Here is a 19,224-nt window from a genome sequence, read left to right on the forward strand (position 1 = left end):
ACTCGCTCCCAATAACGGTCTCCCTCTTTTGTGTGTTGCTAATGTATTGTTAGTGTGGCTGCCTGCAGTACTGAACATATTGTACCTTCTTCAGGCGCTCAGCGGCAGAGCCAGAGCGGATGGCCTCCAGCATTGCATCCCGGGCCAGAGCGGGATTCCCCCCAGCCCCCAGGGGCTCCCCCCCCATTGTGGGCTTGGGCTGGGTGGAGGGAGGGGTAGGAGGAGGAGGGAGCATAGAGGGGGGTGGAGGTGGCGGAGGCACAAATGGAGGAGGGGGAGGCATGGCAGGGAAGGCATCACACAGAGTTCTGTTCTCCTCCTCAGTCTTCCTGAACTTGTCAAGCTCCTCTGCAGCCTGGGATATGGTCTGTGGAGCATAGAGAGGGGAACAATGGCAGTCCGGATACATAGACCCATTTGATGGCTGCTTTCACATGCACGCACACACACACACACACACACACACACACAACACACACACACACACACACACACACATTTCCCTCTTATACCTTGTTAACACCAGTGGTTTACTAGGCAGCAAAACCAAGGTTTAAAGGCATTTCAAACAGCTTTGCAACTCTAAGTTAAGCTGTCGCTAGCCTGGATCTACTTTAGCTCCACCAACTAAATTTGACAGGTAACTAAGGAATAGAATCAAGAACTCCCATCAAACATTCCATTCTTTTTTTATCAAACCTAAATTCCACGTTATTGCCCTGAGAACCTGATTTAGTAATGCACATTTCTGAGATTCCTGCTGGTGAGCTGGGCAGGAACATTCTAGAGCTCACCACATCAGGCCTCCATCACAACTACACATTTCCTCCTCTCATTTCACCATGGTCCTTTACATGAAAACAAACCACATCACATTCAAGGGGAACGCAAATAGACTCATATATATATAATAAACATAGTGCTGCCTGTTCTCCTGAAATGAGCTATTCAGTGACAAGCAACAGATCCTCTGTGCTATATCAAGACATTGCAAAACCAATGCAAAACACTGTCTGACTCTTGGCTATAGCTTACCTTCCTTAGCCCTGCAGAGTTACTTTGGCCTCTAATGGCTGCCAGTAGCGCACATCGCTCATTCTCTTCCTCAACAAAGGACGATTTCTTCAAAGTGCTGCTTGCACTTGAGTCCGATACCTAGTCCAACAGGGAAAATCAGGGAAATTAGAAACCAAACCCCTACATTACACTCATTATTAGTAGCTGTAGACTTCCACTTTAAAAAAAAGAAAAACAGTGATCTTTGTGAAGTTAGCATGACGGTCTCTCTATCTCTCTCACCTTTCTGAGCATCTCCTTCCCATCCCCACACTGGATGGCTGACATCAGAGTGGTGTGTAGCGACGTGTCCATCTGGACCGACTTCATGATCACAGGTTTGAACTTCTTCACCGGCCCAAACAGACTGACCTGCTGGGGCCCTGGGAGGTCGTTGCTGGCAGCAGCTGCAGCTGCTCGTGGTGGTTCAGGCTTCTTTGCCAGGGCTGGATGACCTTTGGGACCTACTGTCTCTGATCTGCTCTGTGCAGGTGGTGGACCCTGCGAGGGCTTGGAGACAGCAGGTACCTGTTTAGTGGGGGATTGTGGTGCTGGTGGTGGGGGTGTCATCTGTGTCTGCTGTCTGGGACTGGGATTGTTGGGCCCATGCTGCTTAGTGTTATTGGCCACTGTATCAGAGTCCAGTGACTTGGAGCTCCCTCCAGCAACTCGCAGGGTAGAACTGCTCCCATAACCACTCCTGTCCACTCCTTGCGTTGACTCACCAGAGACTACCCGTTTCTCTGCTGAGAGGTAGTCAGGGTAACATTTAGCACCGGCGTGATAGGACCCAGACCCAGAGCTGCTCTCCTTCTTCACTGGTACATTAGTAGATGTACCAGAGGAACGCTGTGGATTTACATGAAAGGATCTACCCTCTTTCTGATAGCCGTAACTGCCAGGTGGCTTTCTCACGAGGCCAGACAACTCCGCTGGTACTTCTTGGATGTTGTCAGCTTTGGCCATGGTGGGCTTCACAGCGTATTTAGCAATGGCAGAAGCTACGTACTGACTGGATGTTCTCCTGGACGGCTTGAGGAAGGAAAGGTTTCTCTTCTGATCTTGGAGAATACCAGGGTTCAGTTTCATAGTCTTCTGCTGCACAGGCGTCTCTGAAACTGGAACTGGGGCCTTGCCCTCTGCTTCCTGTGAGATGTCCTTTGTTACCTCAACAACATCTTTGCATGTTTCCTTAGGTGCCATCTTGGCTACAGGTTCAGAGGCCTTAGGTGTTGCCTTGGCTGCAGGTGGCTCAGAGGCTACGACCCGATGGGTGCATTTGTGGACCTCAGACTCTGGGCTCTGGGTCTTTGTGAAAGGGACAGGCCCTCTACTAGTCGGGACCGAAGGTGCAGAAGTGTCCTGCTTATCCGAGGAGCTCCAGAATGCTTTGGCATTCCCCAGGAGTGGTGAGACGGAGTCATCTTTGTTGATCCCAGACTCAGAGGAACCGCCAAACTTGTTTCGGGCGATGGCTACTTTGACCATGTTACCCTGATCGTCAATTCTAATGGCACCTGTTGTCAGAGTGGCCGGGGCCTCTGCTGGCTTCTGAGGCCGGGTTGCAACTGCGGGCTTGGGAGGGACGATAGTGAATGTCTTCATACCAAATCGGGAGACTGGGCTACATGTGATTTTCGTTTGTGCCTGGGAGGCAGCGTGGCCTCTATAGGTGGGAAACTCTTCCTCAGGGGACTTGGAATGGCTCTCTGGGACAGCGAAAGAGCTGTTGACAGGTGAGGCTTTCCTCTCAGCTCCATCAGCGGACTCCCGTCTTTGAACTTCTACTTTAGTCTTAGAGACCGCTGCTGTATGGTCTTTCCCCATGGTGCCATTGGCAAGCTTCTTCCCTGGTGATTTGAGGCGCTGCGTGGGCTGTGGTTGAGCAGAGCTGACTTTGCTGGAGCCGTCAGACATACAGGCGTTGTTGTTTTTGTTCTGTATGCCACCAACACTTGAATGATGATGACTGAGGTTCAGGTCTTTATTGCCCGTTCTTTGAGAGCTACTCATTAGTGTGGCTTGGTGATCTGTCATGTTCGGTGTCTCGTAGTCCTCCAGGACTTCATCTATGGCTGTGACCGGGACCTCCATATCCACCACAGACACGGGGATGTCATTGCTCTCAGTGGACATCACGTAGGGGTGCTCTTGCATTGAAACAGCATCTATGTGACTTATATCTAGTGGACATGGACAAATGAAAATACATGTGTTAGCCGGCCTGCTTATTGACTATACAACAAATATTTTTTTGGTCCTGTGCATCCATTGTGGTTTCCAGGATGTCTCCAGTATGTAATTCATGTGCATTTGATGGACAATAAAACAATTTTTATTTGAATTCGTGTTCTACTAAAAGCTCACCTGCTAGATCAGCATCCAGATCAGCCAGAGTCTGGTGGAGCTGAGTGGTGAGCTCTAGGTCCTCTTCATAGATGTCCTTTGTTTTGCCTGCTTTGTCATTGTGGCTGATATCACTGCTGTGTCTAAGGGAGGAGGGGGTAATACAAGTTAAGTTTTGAACTGTTTTGCAGGTAGCATAAAAGGAGAACTCAAGTTAACTCAAAAGTTTGAAAGTTACATTTAGGTGATGGTGGAGTCTACTGCCCTTGAAATATTTATTCATAGTACTTGTGTTTGAGTTTATATTTAGTTCACACTTAGTTCAAGGTGTCCACTGAGCATTCCTCTGTTTTATTCATGCGTTTCTTTTCTAAACTAACCTAAAATGGCATGCGGTTATATTTCTTCTCTTCTTGGCCAAGCCAAAAATAACTTTCCTCCTGCAGACTAGATAGAGCCTATTTTCCTGAGAAAAACCCCAGAGCTTTCACTTTAGAGCCCAGCAGATTTAAGTGACGCTGCTGGCTTTGGAAGGTAGCCCCTTAGCTTCAACACATGTGGACTGCAGTGACTCAGTCAGGAAGCACTGTTGGCGCAGTAAAACAGGCCTTTAAAAACAAGCCGGTGCAGAGACGTGCGAGACGTGAGATAGCTGACTAAATAGTGAGAGACAAGAGGCAGAACTGAGAACTGGGAGCGAGGAGGGAGTTGGTAAATCACAGGGAGGATCTGACTCGTTGGTTGACTGGGCCATCCAAGACTAGGTACCATTCTAATGACAAAAGCAGCTTTAGCTAGGGTCTGCGACAAGGCTAGTAGTAGTAAGTGCATAAGGGTAGGATAACTAAGAAATAATAATTGAAAAGCAGTGTGAGTTTGACTTTGCTAAGTGTCCACCCTGAACATTGCTATGATAATGCAGTGAGCAGAGCAGGTCAGTGGTAGCACAGCTACAGTACCTGTGTCTGGAGCCCCACGTGGCACAGCCCTCGTCACTATCACTAGAACAGTCCTTGGTGAGGGGATGGATCATGGGGTGAGAGGAGCCAGAAGAGCCCAGGGAGAGGCTCCCGTCAGGGGAGGTAGGGTGAGTGGTGTTGGAGGCCGAGGGGGAGCTGACCAGGCCAGAGTCCTCAGCCATGCCCTCGGAGGCTGCATAGCCCTGGTCCTGGAAGCTGCCACTGCCACTGCTGCCCATGGATAAAGTCTCCTCCGCCTCTGTGTCTGGGGTCTGGGGTCCTGCCACAGTGAGCCGCCGAGAGTGCAGCCAAGCTGGGGTCCGGGCAGAGGGGTGGTAGACATGATCATCATCATCATCATCATCAACAGCATAATCATCAGTATTATTATCAGTATTATCAACTGACAGAAGAAAGCTGTATAATGACGCAAAATAAGCTGATCTAGTTACAATGTTATCTGTGGTCTATTGAGAAGAACAGTTCACAGCAACAAAACAAGAGAGGTTGTACAAGCATGTGCATGACAGAGAAAGGAGGGAAGCAGAGAGGGGAAGAGTGAGAGAAATGTTATTATACAACGTTAGCTAGACATACATTCTGAGATACACACACACACACACACACACACACACACTTGTGGCTCAATGAAACCGCTACGTTGATCTGGGCAGGCTTAAACATACCTTATGATCCTGTACTCAAAATTCCCCATGAACGATATTGACATGTTGCATCATATACCGTAGTCCCATGGTCTCCCACTTGGCTTTGGAGCAAAACATTTAGATTGTATAACGTCTCACTTATATCACTGGCCATCAAGCCAAAAACAGGAGCATTAATACATACAGTTGAAGTCGGAAGTTTACATACACCTTAGCCAAATACACTTAAACTCAGTTTTTCACAATTCCTGACATTTAATCCTAGTAACAATTCCCTGTCTTAGGTCAGTTAAGATCACCACTTTATAATAAGAATGTGAAATGTCAGAATAATAGTAGAGAATGATTTACTTCAGCTTTTGTTTCTTTCATCACATTCCCAGTGGATCAGAAGTTTACATACACTCAATTAGTATTTGGTAGCATTCCCCTTAAATTGTCTGTTTTTTTTATGCCGGTTTTGGAGCAGTGTCTTCTTCCTTGCTGAGCGGCCTTTCAAGTTTTGTTGATATAGGGCTCGTTTTACTGTGGATATAGATATTTTTGTACCTGTTTCCTCCAGCTTCTTCACAAGGTCCTTTGCTGTTGTTCTGGGATTGATTCGCACTTTTCGCAACAAAGTACGTTCATCTCTAGGAGACAGAACGCGTCTCCTTCCTGAGCGGTATGATGGCTGCGTGGTCCCATGGTCTTTATACTTGCGTATTATTGTTTGTTCAGATGAACGTGGTACCTTCAGGTGTTTGGAAATTGCTCCCAAGGATGAACCAGACCTGTGGAGGTCTACAATTGTTGGAAAAATTACTTGTGTCATGCACAAAGTAGATGTCCTAACCGACTTGCCAAAACTACAGTTTGTTAACAAGAAATTTGTGGAGTGGTTGAAAAACAAGTTTTAATGACTCCAACCTAAGTGTATGTAAACTTCTGACTTTAACTGTATGTTCCATTTATTAGGTTTACAGTATTATCCAGCCAGCATGCAGAGCACATCACTGAGAAGTCGTTAGAGAGATGCTTTATAGCCACCTAGCCCATGAGTGTGTGAGAGCTGGGCCTGTCAACTTCAGGCAGAGCTGTAATGGTGAAGAGAGCCTGTTCCTGGAGATCCAGTGACTCACACAGTGGCCCTCCCAACCTTTTCCCAGCACTGGCTTAGCCATCCAAAACAAAATCTTACACAAACATGAACTCATCCTTGCTCCCATCACATAAACCCAAACCATGCACAAACCAAGTCAAGACCCTCAGGCAGTAACTCTCTCTCTGTGCCAGTAACACTCTCTCACACACATCCAGTCATAGACATATATCATCTCTCTATCCACAACATACTGAAACACACTAAGCCACATTACCAGCACACACAGACCAAAATCCCAAATCACAAATAATTTCCTCATGGCCTCAATACACAAATGGTCTTAAGTCTTTAATGTCTAATGAAATGATAAAATATTAATGTTTTCATGCTTGTCCATTTCTGTAATAGCTGTCTTCTGTAGAAATGGACCAAGGCGCAGCAGGTATGTGAATACTCATCTTTAATTAAAATAAAGAAGTAAAGCGTCCACTTAACAATGCAAACAAAGTGACAACAGCTACAGTTCTGCCGGCTAGAAACGCAGTGCAAAAACAACCACCCACAACCCCAAAGAAAAACACACACACCTATATAGGACTTCCAATCAAAGGCAACTATACACACCTGCCTTCAATTGGAAGTCCCAATCATCCACCCAACATTTAACCAACACAAACATGCCACGTCCTGACCCCAAAACTAAAACACTAGCTCCATCTGCTGGTCAGGACGTGACAGTACCCCCCTCAAGGTGCAGACCCCGGAATGCACCTACCAACAAAAAACCCCAACACAAAACCCATAAACAATAACCCTAAAACAATAAGGGAGGGAAGGGAGGGTGGCTGCCGTCACCGACGGCACTGTGCTACACCCTCCCTCCCCAACCCACCTATCCTGGAGGTGGCTCAGGTGCAGGGCGTGGACCTTGCTCCACCGTCGGCGTAGCCCACTTCGGTGGCGCTGCTAGCTGCGCCGGGCAGATGGGCCACTTGGGCTGACCCTGGCAGACGGACCACTCGTGCTGGGCCGGGGGGCAGGAGGGCCCCTCGGGCTGGGCCGGGGGGCAGGAGGGCCCCTCGGGCTGGGCCGGAGGGCAGGAGGGCCCCTCGGGGCTGGGCCGGAGGGCAGGAGGGCCACTCGGGCTGGGCCGGAGGGCAGGAGGGCCACTCGGGCTGGGCCGGAGGGCAGGAGGGCCACTCGGGCTGGGCCGGAGGGCAGGAGGGCCACTCGGGCTGGGCCGGAGGGCAGGAGGGCCACTCGGGCTGGGCCGGAGGGCAGGAGGGCCACTCTGGCAGGGCCGGAGGGCAGGAGGGCCACTCTGGCAGGGCCGGAGGGCAGGAGGGCCACTCTGGCAGAACAGGGCAGTCCGGCCACTCTGGCAGAACAGGGCAGTCCGGCCACTCTGGCAGAACAGGGCAGTCCGGCCACTCTGGCAGAACAGGGCAGTCCGGCCACTCTGGCAGAACAGGGCAGTCCGGCCACTCTGGCAGAACAGGGCAGTCCGGCCACTCTGGCAGAACAGGGCAGTCCGGCCACTCTGGCAGTTCAGGGCACTCTGGCCACTCTGGCAGTTCAGGGCACTCTGGCCACTCCGGCAGTTCAGGGCAGTCTGGCCACTCCGGCAGTTCAGGGCAGTCGGGCCACTCCGGCAGTTCAGCGCAGTCCGGCCACTCCGGCAGTTCAGCGCAGTCCGGCCACTCCGGCAGTTCAGCGCACTCTGGCCACTCCGGCAGTTCAGCGCACTCTGGCCACTCTGGCAGTTCAGGGCACTCTGGCCACTCCGGCAGTTCAGGGCAGTCTGGCCACTCCGGCAGTTCAGGGCAGTCTGGCCACTCCGGCAGTTCAACGCAGTCTGGCCACTCCGGCAGTTCAGCGCAGTCTGGCCACTCCGGCAGTTCAGCGCAGTCTGGCCACTCCGGCAGTTCAGCGCAGTCTGGCCACTCCGGCAGTTCAGCGCAGTCTGGCCACTCCGGCGACTGTTGACTGGCGGGCAGCTCCGACGACTGTTGACTGGCGCGCAGCTCCGACGACTGTTGACTGGCGCGCAGCTCCGACGACTGTTGACTGGCGGGCAGCTCCGACGACTGTTGACTGGCGGGCAGCTCCGACGACTGTTGACTGGCGGGCAGCTCCGACGACTGTTGACTGGCGGGCAGCTCCGACGACTGTTGACTGGCGGGCAGCTCTGACGACTGTTGACTGGCGGGCAGCTCTGGTGACTGTTGACTGGCGGGCAGCTCTGGTGACTGTTGACTGGCGGGCAGCTCTGGTGACTGTTGACTGGCGGGCAGCTCTGATGACGACTGTTGACTCCTGATGCGTGGGGCAGGTATTGGACGTACCAGCCTGGAGACACGCACCTCCATGCTAGTGTGTCTAGCGGGAAACACCGGACCGAAAGGGCGCACTGGCGGTCTTGAGGCAGGGTTGGCATCACCCCTTCCGGCTCGATGCTCCCCTTGCCCTGGCACCTGCGGGGCGCTGGTACTGGGCGAACTGGGCTGTGCGTCCGTATAGGCGAGATGGTGCGCACCTCAGCGTAACATGACGCCCTCCACCTCGTACGCACCTCCCTGTAGTCACGGGTAGCTGGCTTACAGTTCTTCCCTGGCCTGGCCAAACTACCCGTGTGCCCCCCCCCAAAAAAATCTTGGGGCTGCCTCTCGGGTTCCCTTAGCTCCCTTAACTTGTCCGCCCAGAATTTTCTTTCGTCCTGCCAGGTCCATTCCTCCATTTTCTTCTCCTGTGGCTTCCTCCTCTTCTGCTGCTTGGTCCTTTGGTGGGTGGTTCTGTAATAGCTGTCTTCTGTAGAAATGGACCAAGGCGCAGCAGGTATGTGAATACTCATCTTTAATTAAAATAAAGAAGTAAAGCATCCACTTAACAATGCAAACAAAGTGACAACAGCTACAGTTCTGCCGGCTAGAAACGCAGTGCAAAAACAACCACCCACAACCCCAAAGAAAAACACACACACCTATATAGGACTTCCAATCAAAGGCAACTATACACACCTGCCTTCAATTGGAAGTCCCAATCATCCACCCAACATTTAACCAACACAAACATGCCACGTCCTGACCCCAAAACTAAAACACTAGCTCCATCTGCTGGTCAGGATGTGACAATTTCAAGGAAATCCTTGATCTCAATGATCTGTCTTGGACGCCATGCTAATTTTGCACTTGTAATGATAAACATGTTTTTAAATGCTTTTTTTGTACAATATAACACAATTAAAAACCCACATGAATGCTGATATTGACAAAGGCACTTAAAGGAGGGCTGAATATATGGATAAGCCAATACAGAAGAGTTATTTATTTCACTCACTCACACATCCAACGTAAAAGCTAAAAACATGTAAACAAGAGTGACTTCCATATAGCGCTCCACTGATAATGTTGTCGCAGTGAAGCTGCTTCTCACAAAACCACTAATACTAACCAATGTCCCAGGAGTTAATCTCATAAAAAGGATGAACCCTCCACATAAAAAGTGTCATTGATTTATCGGTCACTCCTTAATGGAGTCAACCAATCAGCATGCAGAGAAACAACAGCCTGGTTTCTAGTTACTAACCATTACAAACACTAAGCAATAACATAGAAACCTATAGCACCACCGTCAAATCATTGATTTGGAGATATCGTATGACTTTCCTTACACCCTCATTTCAAAATGTCTCCATCAATCACTCCACACATGTATGGCTATTTCATCTGCACTTAAACAGCCTACTGATCACACACATCCCTGTCCACATCAGCCCTCACACATCACGTTCCTCTTAGTTCTCTACCGTACCAACCACTGTATAACTAACTACCTGAAATACAAAAATGGCTTATAGTTTATACTGTATATACAGACATTTATAAAAACAAAAATAAGGAAAAGACATCAACAAGAGAGGGATTTGAAAGTGTAGAGATGGGAAAGAAAGGAAGTTCATGGGGCAGTTCTAAGAACAGGAAAAGGAGGATGGAAGGAGCAGAGGTCCAGCAGGAAGAGATGAAGGTGCAGAAGAGGCGAGGGAGGAGAGGAGGTGGTAGAGGAAGACAGTGAGAGGACGGCAGGCCAGAGAAGTCTGTCTGTGTCTGTTCACCGAGGCTTGGAGAACGGGAAATGGACAGGGGCACAGCAGTAGACTGTGGAGGGGAGAGGCAGAGAGAGGGAAAAGAAGAAGACATTAGATAGAAATAGGACAGGGTAGATAAAAGTGTTCTGGAGCCCTGGAGAAAGAAGTTGCCGCTATCGCAGCCTGACAACAGAAAGAGAAAATCACAGCCTTTTACAGACAGCAGGAGATAAAAAACATACGATGAAAGCCTCACAGGTTGATTAACGTTGCGTTTTAAATGGCACACTATTCCCTATATAGTGCATTATTTTTGAACAGAGCCCTATAGGCCCTGGTCAAAAGAAGAGCATTATATAGAGAATAGGGTACCATTTGGGATACAAGGAACTTCACTGTTACAGCTGACCTTCAGCATTGGGCTCAGCTGGCCTATCAGCCTGTCTGTTATGAAGGAGGCCTCATAACTGTTTAACTGGCTGCAAAGGAGATGAACGACGTGGCAAGCCTGGATAGAATGTCCACATGAGCCGGACTACACGTTAAGAGGGAAAACTGTGATACACACACAGAGGTTGATTTTAACATTTTTGTCATTTAGCAGAAGCTCTGATCCAGAGCAACTGTCACGTGGGGGTTATTTTCATACTTTTTTTTCCTTTGTACTGGTCCCCTCTGGGACTCAAACCCACAACCTTGGCATTGCAAGCACCATGGTCTAACAACTGAGCCACACAGGACATTCAACAATCAACAACAACTATGAAGTTCAGGAAGGGAAGCAGCACCTGAAAAAGGAGAGGAGTTAGAGGAAGACATGAAGGTTGGTAGGAGAGTGGCTGGCTGCCGGAGGGAAAGGCCACCCAATAGTAGAGGAGGTCAGCTGGGATGAGAGACCTACACTGAGGGGCCTCCTCCATGTGGCTCTCTGGTGAGGCATTGGGGGAGTCTGGGTCTGAGGGAGGGTACTGCGGGGGTGGGGGGATGACTAACTGGGGGGGCTCCCGTACTGGGGTTCGCAGAGGTTTGAGTGGCACTGGACGCTCAGCACCTAAAGAAAAGGAAGGATGCAGTATGCACTGGGTGTTAGAATGGGGGAAATCAATAAGCTTAAATTATATTGCCTTTGTTCATCATACTGTGCAGAAAGAAATTACTTCTTTTTTTTACATTAAACAATAAGCAAAATACACAAGACAATCAATGAATGGATACATTTACAAATAACTGAAAGCTGCTTATAACTGCTTAATGTATGTGGAGAAAGTACAGTAAAGCTACTCGCTTGAATGGAAGCTTCTCAGTGGCAATTGTGTTGCTTGCTGATCAGAGTCTCTAATCAGTGCCCCTTAATAAACAAAGCAGAGCAGAGATAACATCAGACCCTATGCCCCAGACTCCAGCTAGGGAAGATATAAATGGAGCTTCACAAAACACTCCAGGCCAGGGCCGGACTACCGCATTTGGGGGCCCCTGTTTTAGAAAAACAGATTCATTTTTTAGGAAACAACTTCCTGCATTTCAAGACATTTTGTGTCCAAAGAATTTGAAGTTTTGTAAAGCTAGTCTACACATTTTATCATGAAGCTCTGAAAATATGTTGCAATTATAAAGCTAATTTCCTGCAATTCTACACTTTTTGTCATGGGCCAGATAAAAAAAATGCTGTTTGATAGCTAATCTCATGCTATTGTTTACATTTTGCCATGAGGCTGAGAGAAAATGTTGCAGTTTTAACCTTTTCACCTGTGAGTTCCAAATATCTCTAACGGTCACCCCAGCGTGAGTTGTTTTATGCACCTGATGTCAGAATGCACTGTTCCAATAATCTGATTGATGCGCAAAAGGACAGTTAACCCACGCTGCCTGTTAATTATCTATAGGCTGTTTCAACTTGTCAATTTCAAATTATTTTCTAACAAGTTTTATTTTCTAACAACGGTATGAATTGAGGTGTGTTCCGCCTCCACATTAACTCACATAAAAGTAGCCCATTTCACTGTTGTGGACAATGGATGTTTGAGGCTTTACTGAGCCGGACAAACTTTTCTCTTCGAGGAGAGCCCAAGCACCTCCCCAGTGTTTCCACAGATCAAACATGCTGATATTTGCGCAGTCTTGCACAAACTTTTTCCCCCTGGCACATTTTCTGGCTGGTGCTCGTATTGCCTCGATTCCTGTTTTCCTTACAAATAATAACTTCGGACTTGTGTGCATTCCTATCAAAGTAAGTGCCTTATTTTCTGTATATCGTGTTGTCTTTTCTACTGTAGCATACAGTATGCATGTATTGAGCATAATGTATTTCAAGTTTTATTCACATGCTTTCAAGTACTGTTGACAAATAATGCATTTCGATTATTGCATAGATTGTAATGGACACTTTTGATATGTGTAAAATACTTTTTTGAATGTTGTACTGATTATGATGAGCTAATGCTAAGCTATTTGCCAGCTAAGTGTGATGCCATGTTTGTTGACATTATACAATGCATTATGGGTGTCACGTAAACATCTGTCAGACAAAATATGTTATAATGAGGTGAAGGAATAGTTCACTCATCTTTCGAGTAAACTTCCGGAAGTGAATGAAGGGAAGTGAATGATCATAGACAACACACCCCCTTCAACATGCATTCTGCAAACAGACCAAACTCATCTCGTCTCCTCTTCTTATCTTTGGTTGACGCGAAAAAACAAACAGGGTGGCGTGCACACACTACCCATCGCCGGATTACATTAGATTTTTAGAAAGTGTTTTACTCAATTATTTTGATCAATGGTGAGCTCACCCTTGACGTGATGAATTGTAAATAGTTATTTCTATTAGTTAATTCACATTGTGGTTTCTGTTAGCTAACTATGACTGCTTGTGTTACGTCAATCTTTCCTCAGTTAGCGCTAGGATTAATGTCGCCTACATTTGTAATGGGTCCTAGGTGTAGCTGGTGTAGAGAGTCAGGCGCAGGACTGCAGATATGAGTAATCAACGTACTTTTACTCAAAATGTCAAATATACAAAGTAACAAATACACGCACACCATGACAGACCGAAAATACAACAAACAATCACTCACAAAACCATGGGGGAACAGAGGGTTAAATAATGAACCAGTAATTGTGGGATTGAAATCAGGTGTGTAAAACAAAGACAAAACAAATGGAAAATGAAAAGTGGATCGGCGGTGGCTAGAAGGCCGGTGACGTCGACCGCCGAACGCCACCCGAACAAGGAGAGGGACTGACTTCGACGAAAGTCGTGACAACATTTTCCGATTTGGATGATTGTGTTATGCTGCCGCTACTTCTGTGAATGTCTGAACATTGCATCCAAAAATAAACTGGTCACTTTCAGGACATAACTTTGTAAGGACTGTGTTTTTGCAAAATATTTCTGTGAAGAAACAGTGTGGCCAGCTCAAACGCTGACTGTTGCATCAATCGAAACATCCAGGGGGTTTCAGAACAGTAGGCCACTTGACAAAACAAGAAACTTCATATCTGGTGTTTTATGTAACAGTGTTTCATCAAAATTAGTCAACAGTGGACTATAGATTTTCAGAATATTGTCATCTTGGATTTCCATTTAATAGGGGGTCTGCTTTGACTCATATCAGTGATCACATACATAGTATGGGTACACAGCAGCAGTAAACTCAGAGAAATATTCAGAGAAATCTTTGTGATCATGATCTCACAGAAAGACTGATGGCACTGTGTAGACTGGAGCTGAACGGCCTGCCACAGGGGTGTAACTGTTTGTTGGTCCTAAATAGGACCCTATTACCTATATAGTGCACTACTTTTGACCTGGGCCCATAGGTCTCTTGTCATAAATAGTGCCCTATAAGGGAACAGGGTGCCAATTGGGATAAAACCAGTAACAGGCTGATGTAATTGCAGCCAGTGCTGAGTGATGTGAGCAATATGTCAACGTATGCCTCACACATCCCTTACTCAGCAGCTGATGGACCGCATGGAGTAGAGCTGGCCGTGGGAGTGACTGACTAACTCTGCGCCTCAGCCCCTTTAGATGACTGACTGCGTTCCAAGTGTGACAGCTAGCGCCACAGAAATATGTACCCAGCTACGGGACTTAACCGCACACAGCAGATTAAAATGAGAGATTCCCTATTGTCAGCACACTGAAGATAACGTAAGACGTAGGGTAAGAAACACCCTGCAGAGGCTAACAGATGACCTACAGACCCTTTAAAGCACTAGCGCACGCGCACACACACACACACAGCACGTGGGTGCGTGGATTGATTGAAACAGCCCCAATTGAGTGTGTTGAAATCTCCAGTTTATTTTCAGACAGAAAATGTATCTTAAGATGAGAATCAACGATCCAAAAACCACCTATTAGAGAGACCGCCTCTGTGCCTGAGCTAAACATTTACAATTGGGTTGAAGGACTGTTTTTTCCACTATGATAGTGTGAGATAGAAGAGGCAGAGCTGGGAGAGAGAGAGAGAAAGAGAACAGACAAAAAGAGGAAAAGAGAGCACAGAGGAGCAGTGTTCCATGTGAGAGAGGAGAGAAATGTCTGGGTTGCACTATTCCTGCTAACAGAACCAATTGAGGTTCTCTCTCTTCACACAGGTGGAGAGGCAGGAAACAACTGCGCTCACATACATTATAGAACCTAAACAATGATTATCTTTAGCCCACAGGGGTTAAATAAGGGGAAACATCTAAAATCCCTGTAGTACATCATCCCTAATTGATGCATGTCATCTATTTATTTTACAGAATGTACAACTGATGATGTACAATCACAAATATACAACTCCAGATCAGAACATAATGATTTGTTTTGTTATGTTTTGGGGAAACCTAGTTGTTCTGCCTTGTGAGCAACAGATAGGTCTGTGGGTCTGACAGGGTCTTCCCAGCAGAAGTCTATTAGATACAGTGCCTTGCAAAAGAATTCATCCCCCTTGGCATTTTCACTATTTTGTTGCATTACAACCTGTAATTTAAATTGATTTTTATTTGGATTTCATGTAATGGACATACACAAAATAGTCCAAATTGGTGAAGTGAAATGAAAAAAAATGACTTGTTTCAAAAAATTATAAAAAATATATAAAAAGTGGTTTGTGCAAATGTATTCACCCCCTTTGCTATGAAGCCTGTAAATAAAATCTGGTGCAACCAATTACCTTCAGAAGTCACATAATTTGTTAAATAAAGTCCACCTGTGTGCAATCTAAGTGTCACATGATCGGTCACCGGATCTCAGTATATATACACCTGTTCTGAAAGGCCCCAGAGTCTGCAACACCACTAAGCAAGGGGCACCACCAAGCAAGCGGCACCATGAAGACCAAGGAGCTCTCCAAACAGGTCAGGGACAAAGTTGTGGAGAAGTACAGATCAGGGTTGGGTTATAAAAAAATATCAGAAAGTTTGAACATCCCACGGAGCACCATTAAATCCATTATTAAAAATGTTTAAGAATATGGGACCACAACAAACCTGCCACGAGAGGGCCGCCCACCAAAACTCACAGACCAGGCAAGGAGGGCATTCATCAGAGAGGCAACAAAGAGACCAAAGATAACCCTGAAGGAGCAGCAAAGCTCCACAGCGGAGATTGGAGTATCTGTCCATAGGACCAGTTTAAGCCGTACACTCCACAGAGCTGGGCTTTACGGAAGAGTGGCCAGAGAAAAACCATTGCTTAAAGAAGAAAGTAAGCAAACACGTTTGGTGTTCACCTTCCAGCAGGACAATGACCCTAACTATACTGTTAAAGCAACACTCAAGTGGTTTAAGGGGAAACATTTAAATGTCTTGGAATGGCCTAGTCAAAGCCCAGACCTCAATCCAATTGAGAATATGTGGTATGATTTAAAGATTGCTGTATATCAGTGGAACCCATACAACCTGATGGAGCTGGAGCAGTTTTGCCTTGAATAATGGTCAAAAATCCCAGTGGTTAGATATGCCAAGCTTATAGAGACATACCCCAAGAGACTTGCAGCTGTAACTGCTGCAAAAAGTGGCTCTATAAAGTATTGACATTTTTGGGGGGTGGGGTGAATAGTTATGCATGCTCAAGTTTCCAGTTTTTTTGTCTTATTTCTTGTTTGTTTCACAATAAAACATATTTTGCATCCTCAAAGTGGTAGGCATGTTGTGTAAATCAAATGATACAAACCCCTCAAAAAAATCTATTTTAATTCCAGGTTGTAAGGCAACAAAATAGGAAAAATGCCAAGGGGGTGAATACTTTTACAAGCCACTGTAGGCCTGTGGGTCTGATAGGGTCTTCCCAGCAGAAGTCTATTTGTTCTGCACAGTGTCTTGGGAATAGCAGAGGAGAGGGAGGCACACCCAGGTCTATAAATCAACTCAGAGCAGTCTGCTTTAAGTGCGTCCACTGCACTAAACACTTCATCCCTCAACCTCTCTCATCCTCGCCAAGCTAAATAAATATTGTCCGCTTTAACCCGTTTCAAGAAAAGACACAATCGATATAACTCTAGTCTTGTGCATTTTGTTCCCTTGTTAGATTAGGTAGTACAGTGATTCTTTTAGGATGGAGAAATGTCAAATTCTACACTACAGTGCATCAATAGGAATAGTGAGGCTAATAGCAATGCTATTTCACCTGGTTTACTGAGGAAAGATTGTACAAAATGTAAGGCAATCAAATCTGCAGCGCTGCAATCCCTGCCAACTCCTGTCCTGTCACGTGGGGGTTATTTTGTTTATGCTGCCTTGGGTCTCTACTGGCTAAACGTCTGTACAGGTATCATGTCTACCATCAGCAACTCAGTTCAGGTTGAGGGGAACCTGTTATAGTGAAAAGCGGTAGCAGTGCAACAATCCTTGCGGGTGTTCTCCAATTGGGTTAAACCATTTGGAGCAGATCATTAATAAGGAGCCTACTACCTAGGCAAGGGTTGTTACACTGTTATATGACTGCTATGACTTAGCACATTCTGTCCCTTCGTCTACCGCTGAACACTGTGACTGGAACAGCCTGTGGGTTGATGGGAGAGAAAACTCAAATCTGCCTCTGTACATTGACTATATATGTGTACTGATGATACTGACCCATGGCGCTGTGTCTGTTGTTCTCCGTCTCGTCTAGTTTCAGGCCAAGAGCAGACTCTCCTCTGGTCTCCTCCGGTGTGGTGCTGCGGGACGAGTAGGGGGTGGGCTTGGCCTTGTCAGCGTTGCTGCTGGGGGCGGAGTCAACCTTTTCAACCTTGCTGGTATGGGCGGAGTAAGCGGCGACATTGACCATAGTCTTGCTCCTGGGGCCGGTGTCAACCTTGCTGGGGGCCGAGTCTCGGGAGGAGTCAGCCATGGCAGCACTGCTGCTGGGGGTGGAATCAGGGCCGGGCTTGGACACATCAGCCCTGCTGGAGGCGGAGTCAGAGTCGGCCATTGAGGTGTCAGCGACAGAGGTGCCGGCGGCAACCCCACTACTGCTACTGCTGCTGCTGTAGACAGACCCATTGCTCAGCTCAGAGCCAGAGTCCTCCTCCGCAGGCAGGCTGGGGGTAGGAGAGCTGGGGGCTGGGGAGGGAGAGGGGGCCATCTGGACAGAGGTGCGAGGTGCTGGGGTGCAAGGAGCTGGGGTGACAGAGGTAGCAGGGGTAGGAGGGGGTGCCGGGGCCTTCCTCTTCCTCAGTGTACTCTCTGAGTCAGGAGCCACCTGAGAGAGAGCGAGAGAGAGGGAGAGAGAGAGGGAGAGAGAGAGAGAGGGAGAGGGAGAGAGAGAGGGAGAGAGAGGGGGAGAGAGAGAGGGAGAGAGAGAGGGAGAGAGAGAGAGAGGGCAAGAGAGAGGGAGAGAGAGAGAGAGTGATGCGTCTCGGCTTAACAACTCCCCCCAGCCGTGACTACATACCCTATAAACCATTTATTCTTGGACATCATCACTGCTCATTATCATTATTAAAAAGGTGCACTACGCAGAAGTCGCGTCGCCATTTCCTGGTTGCTAAAATTCCAATCTGTTGCAAAACAAGCAATCAATGTGTAGAAAATCATTGTACCATCTAAGTCGTTGTGAAATATCTTTTCCATAACCAAAAATACTGTATTTACAGCAGTTGAAGTAGGTGTACAAAACCAAAAGTAAAAGATGCAAAAACATAACTTAAGAATGGGAATCATAAAAATAGAGCACATAGAACAGATCAACTGCTTGTTAGACTTGCTTTCAATGAGAATGACATAACTATCATTTCTATGTGAATTTGGTCGGATCTCCAAAAAGTTACATATTGTAGCTTTAAGTTAATAATACCTTTTTAAGATGAAATGTATTGTATGGATTATGGAACTTTGCCTGTCAGTCAGACTATCAGTCAAAATACCTAAGTGTTCCATGTTTATTTGTTTGCTGTTACTGAAAGGGGTATTATTGCTTCCTTATACAACAAAACAATGTGTGACCTATTTAGGCTTTGGGATAGTTAAAAGGCCAGGGCCAGAGGACCTGAGGGACCTACTGGGTACATTACTTAAAAGCATGTCTGACATGTATTGGGATGCACGATCGCGGATTGATTTAAAAACCAATAGAAGAATATTCAAATTAATTCTAAAACTCACTGTCAGCCAGTGCATTGACTTTAAAACCGGTGTAATGTGGGCTCTCCGTCTGGTCTTGGGCAGCACCCATGTTGCAGGATTCTGTTTGTTTTGCAGCTTACCAGTGACTTTCTTGGGTAGACCAGACAGGAGAGCATTACAGTAGTGAAGACTGTTTGTAACAAAAGTATGGAGGAGTCTCTCTGTATCATCCTGAGATAGAAACGGCCGCACCTTGGCAATGTTCCTCAGGTGGTAAAAAGCTATTTTGGTCACATTCTTAATGTATGATTCGAAATTTAGATCAGAATCAAACATGACCCATAGGTTTTTTTACCTGGTGTTTTCTTCGATGCCCGTGAATCCTATTTGACCGTAATGTTGCTTTACATTGATCAAAAAAGGTGTTGCGTGAGTTTGGGCGCATAAGCCTCATCTCAGAATAGTTGTGATAGGAGAAAACTGAGG

At 46.9% G+C, this 19,224-nt stretch overlaps 1 protein-coding gene across 7 annotated transcripts in view; it reads right to left on the reverse strand.

The window, feature by feature from the left end:
• LOC106605414 (protein cordon-bleu) overlaps positions 1–19,224 on the reverse strand; it is a 64,875-nt gene that overhangs the window by 2,434 nt on the left and 43,217 nt on the right. For 6 of the 7 annotated variants that reach the window (XM_014201034.2, XM_014201032.2, XM_045718540.1 and 3 more), the window contains 7 exons: positions 17,269–17,875; positions 11,099–11,248; positions 4,362–4,674; positions 3,424–3,545; positions 1,300–3,239; positions 1,036–1,155; positions 86–367 (listed from right to left, as the gene is read on the reverse strand). In XM_014201034.2, coding sequence (XP_014056509.2) covers positions 86–367; positions 1,036–1,155; positions 1,300–3,239; positions 3,424–3,545; positions 4,362–4,674; positions 11,099–11,248; positions 17,269–17,875 — 3,534 coding nt within the window. The remainder of the gene's footprint in view (positions 1–85; positions 368–1,035; positions 1,156–1,299; positions 3,240–3,423; positions 3,546–4,361; positions 4,675–11,098; positions 11,249–17,268; positions 17,876–19,224) is intronic. The other variant, XM_045718541.1, reaches the window with a different exon arrangement.

Source organism: Salmo salar, chromosome ssa05 (assembly GCF_905237065.1).
Source record: "Salmo salar chromosome ssa05, Ssal_v3.1, whole genome shotgun sequence".
Taxonomy (NCBI): domain Eukaryota; kingdom Metazoa; phylum Chordata; class Actinopteri; order Salmoniformes; family Salmonidae; genus Salmo; species Salmo salar.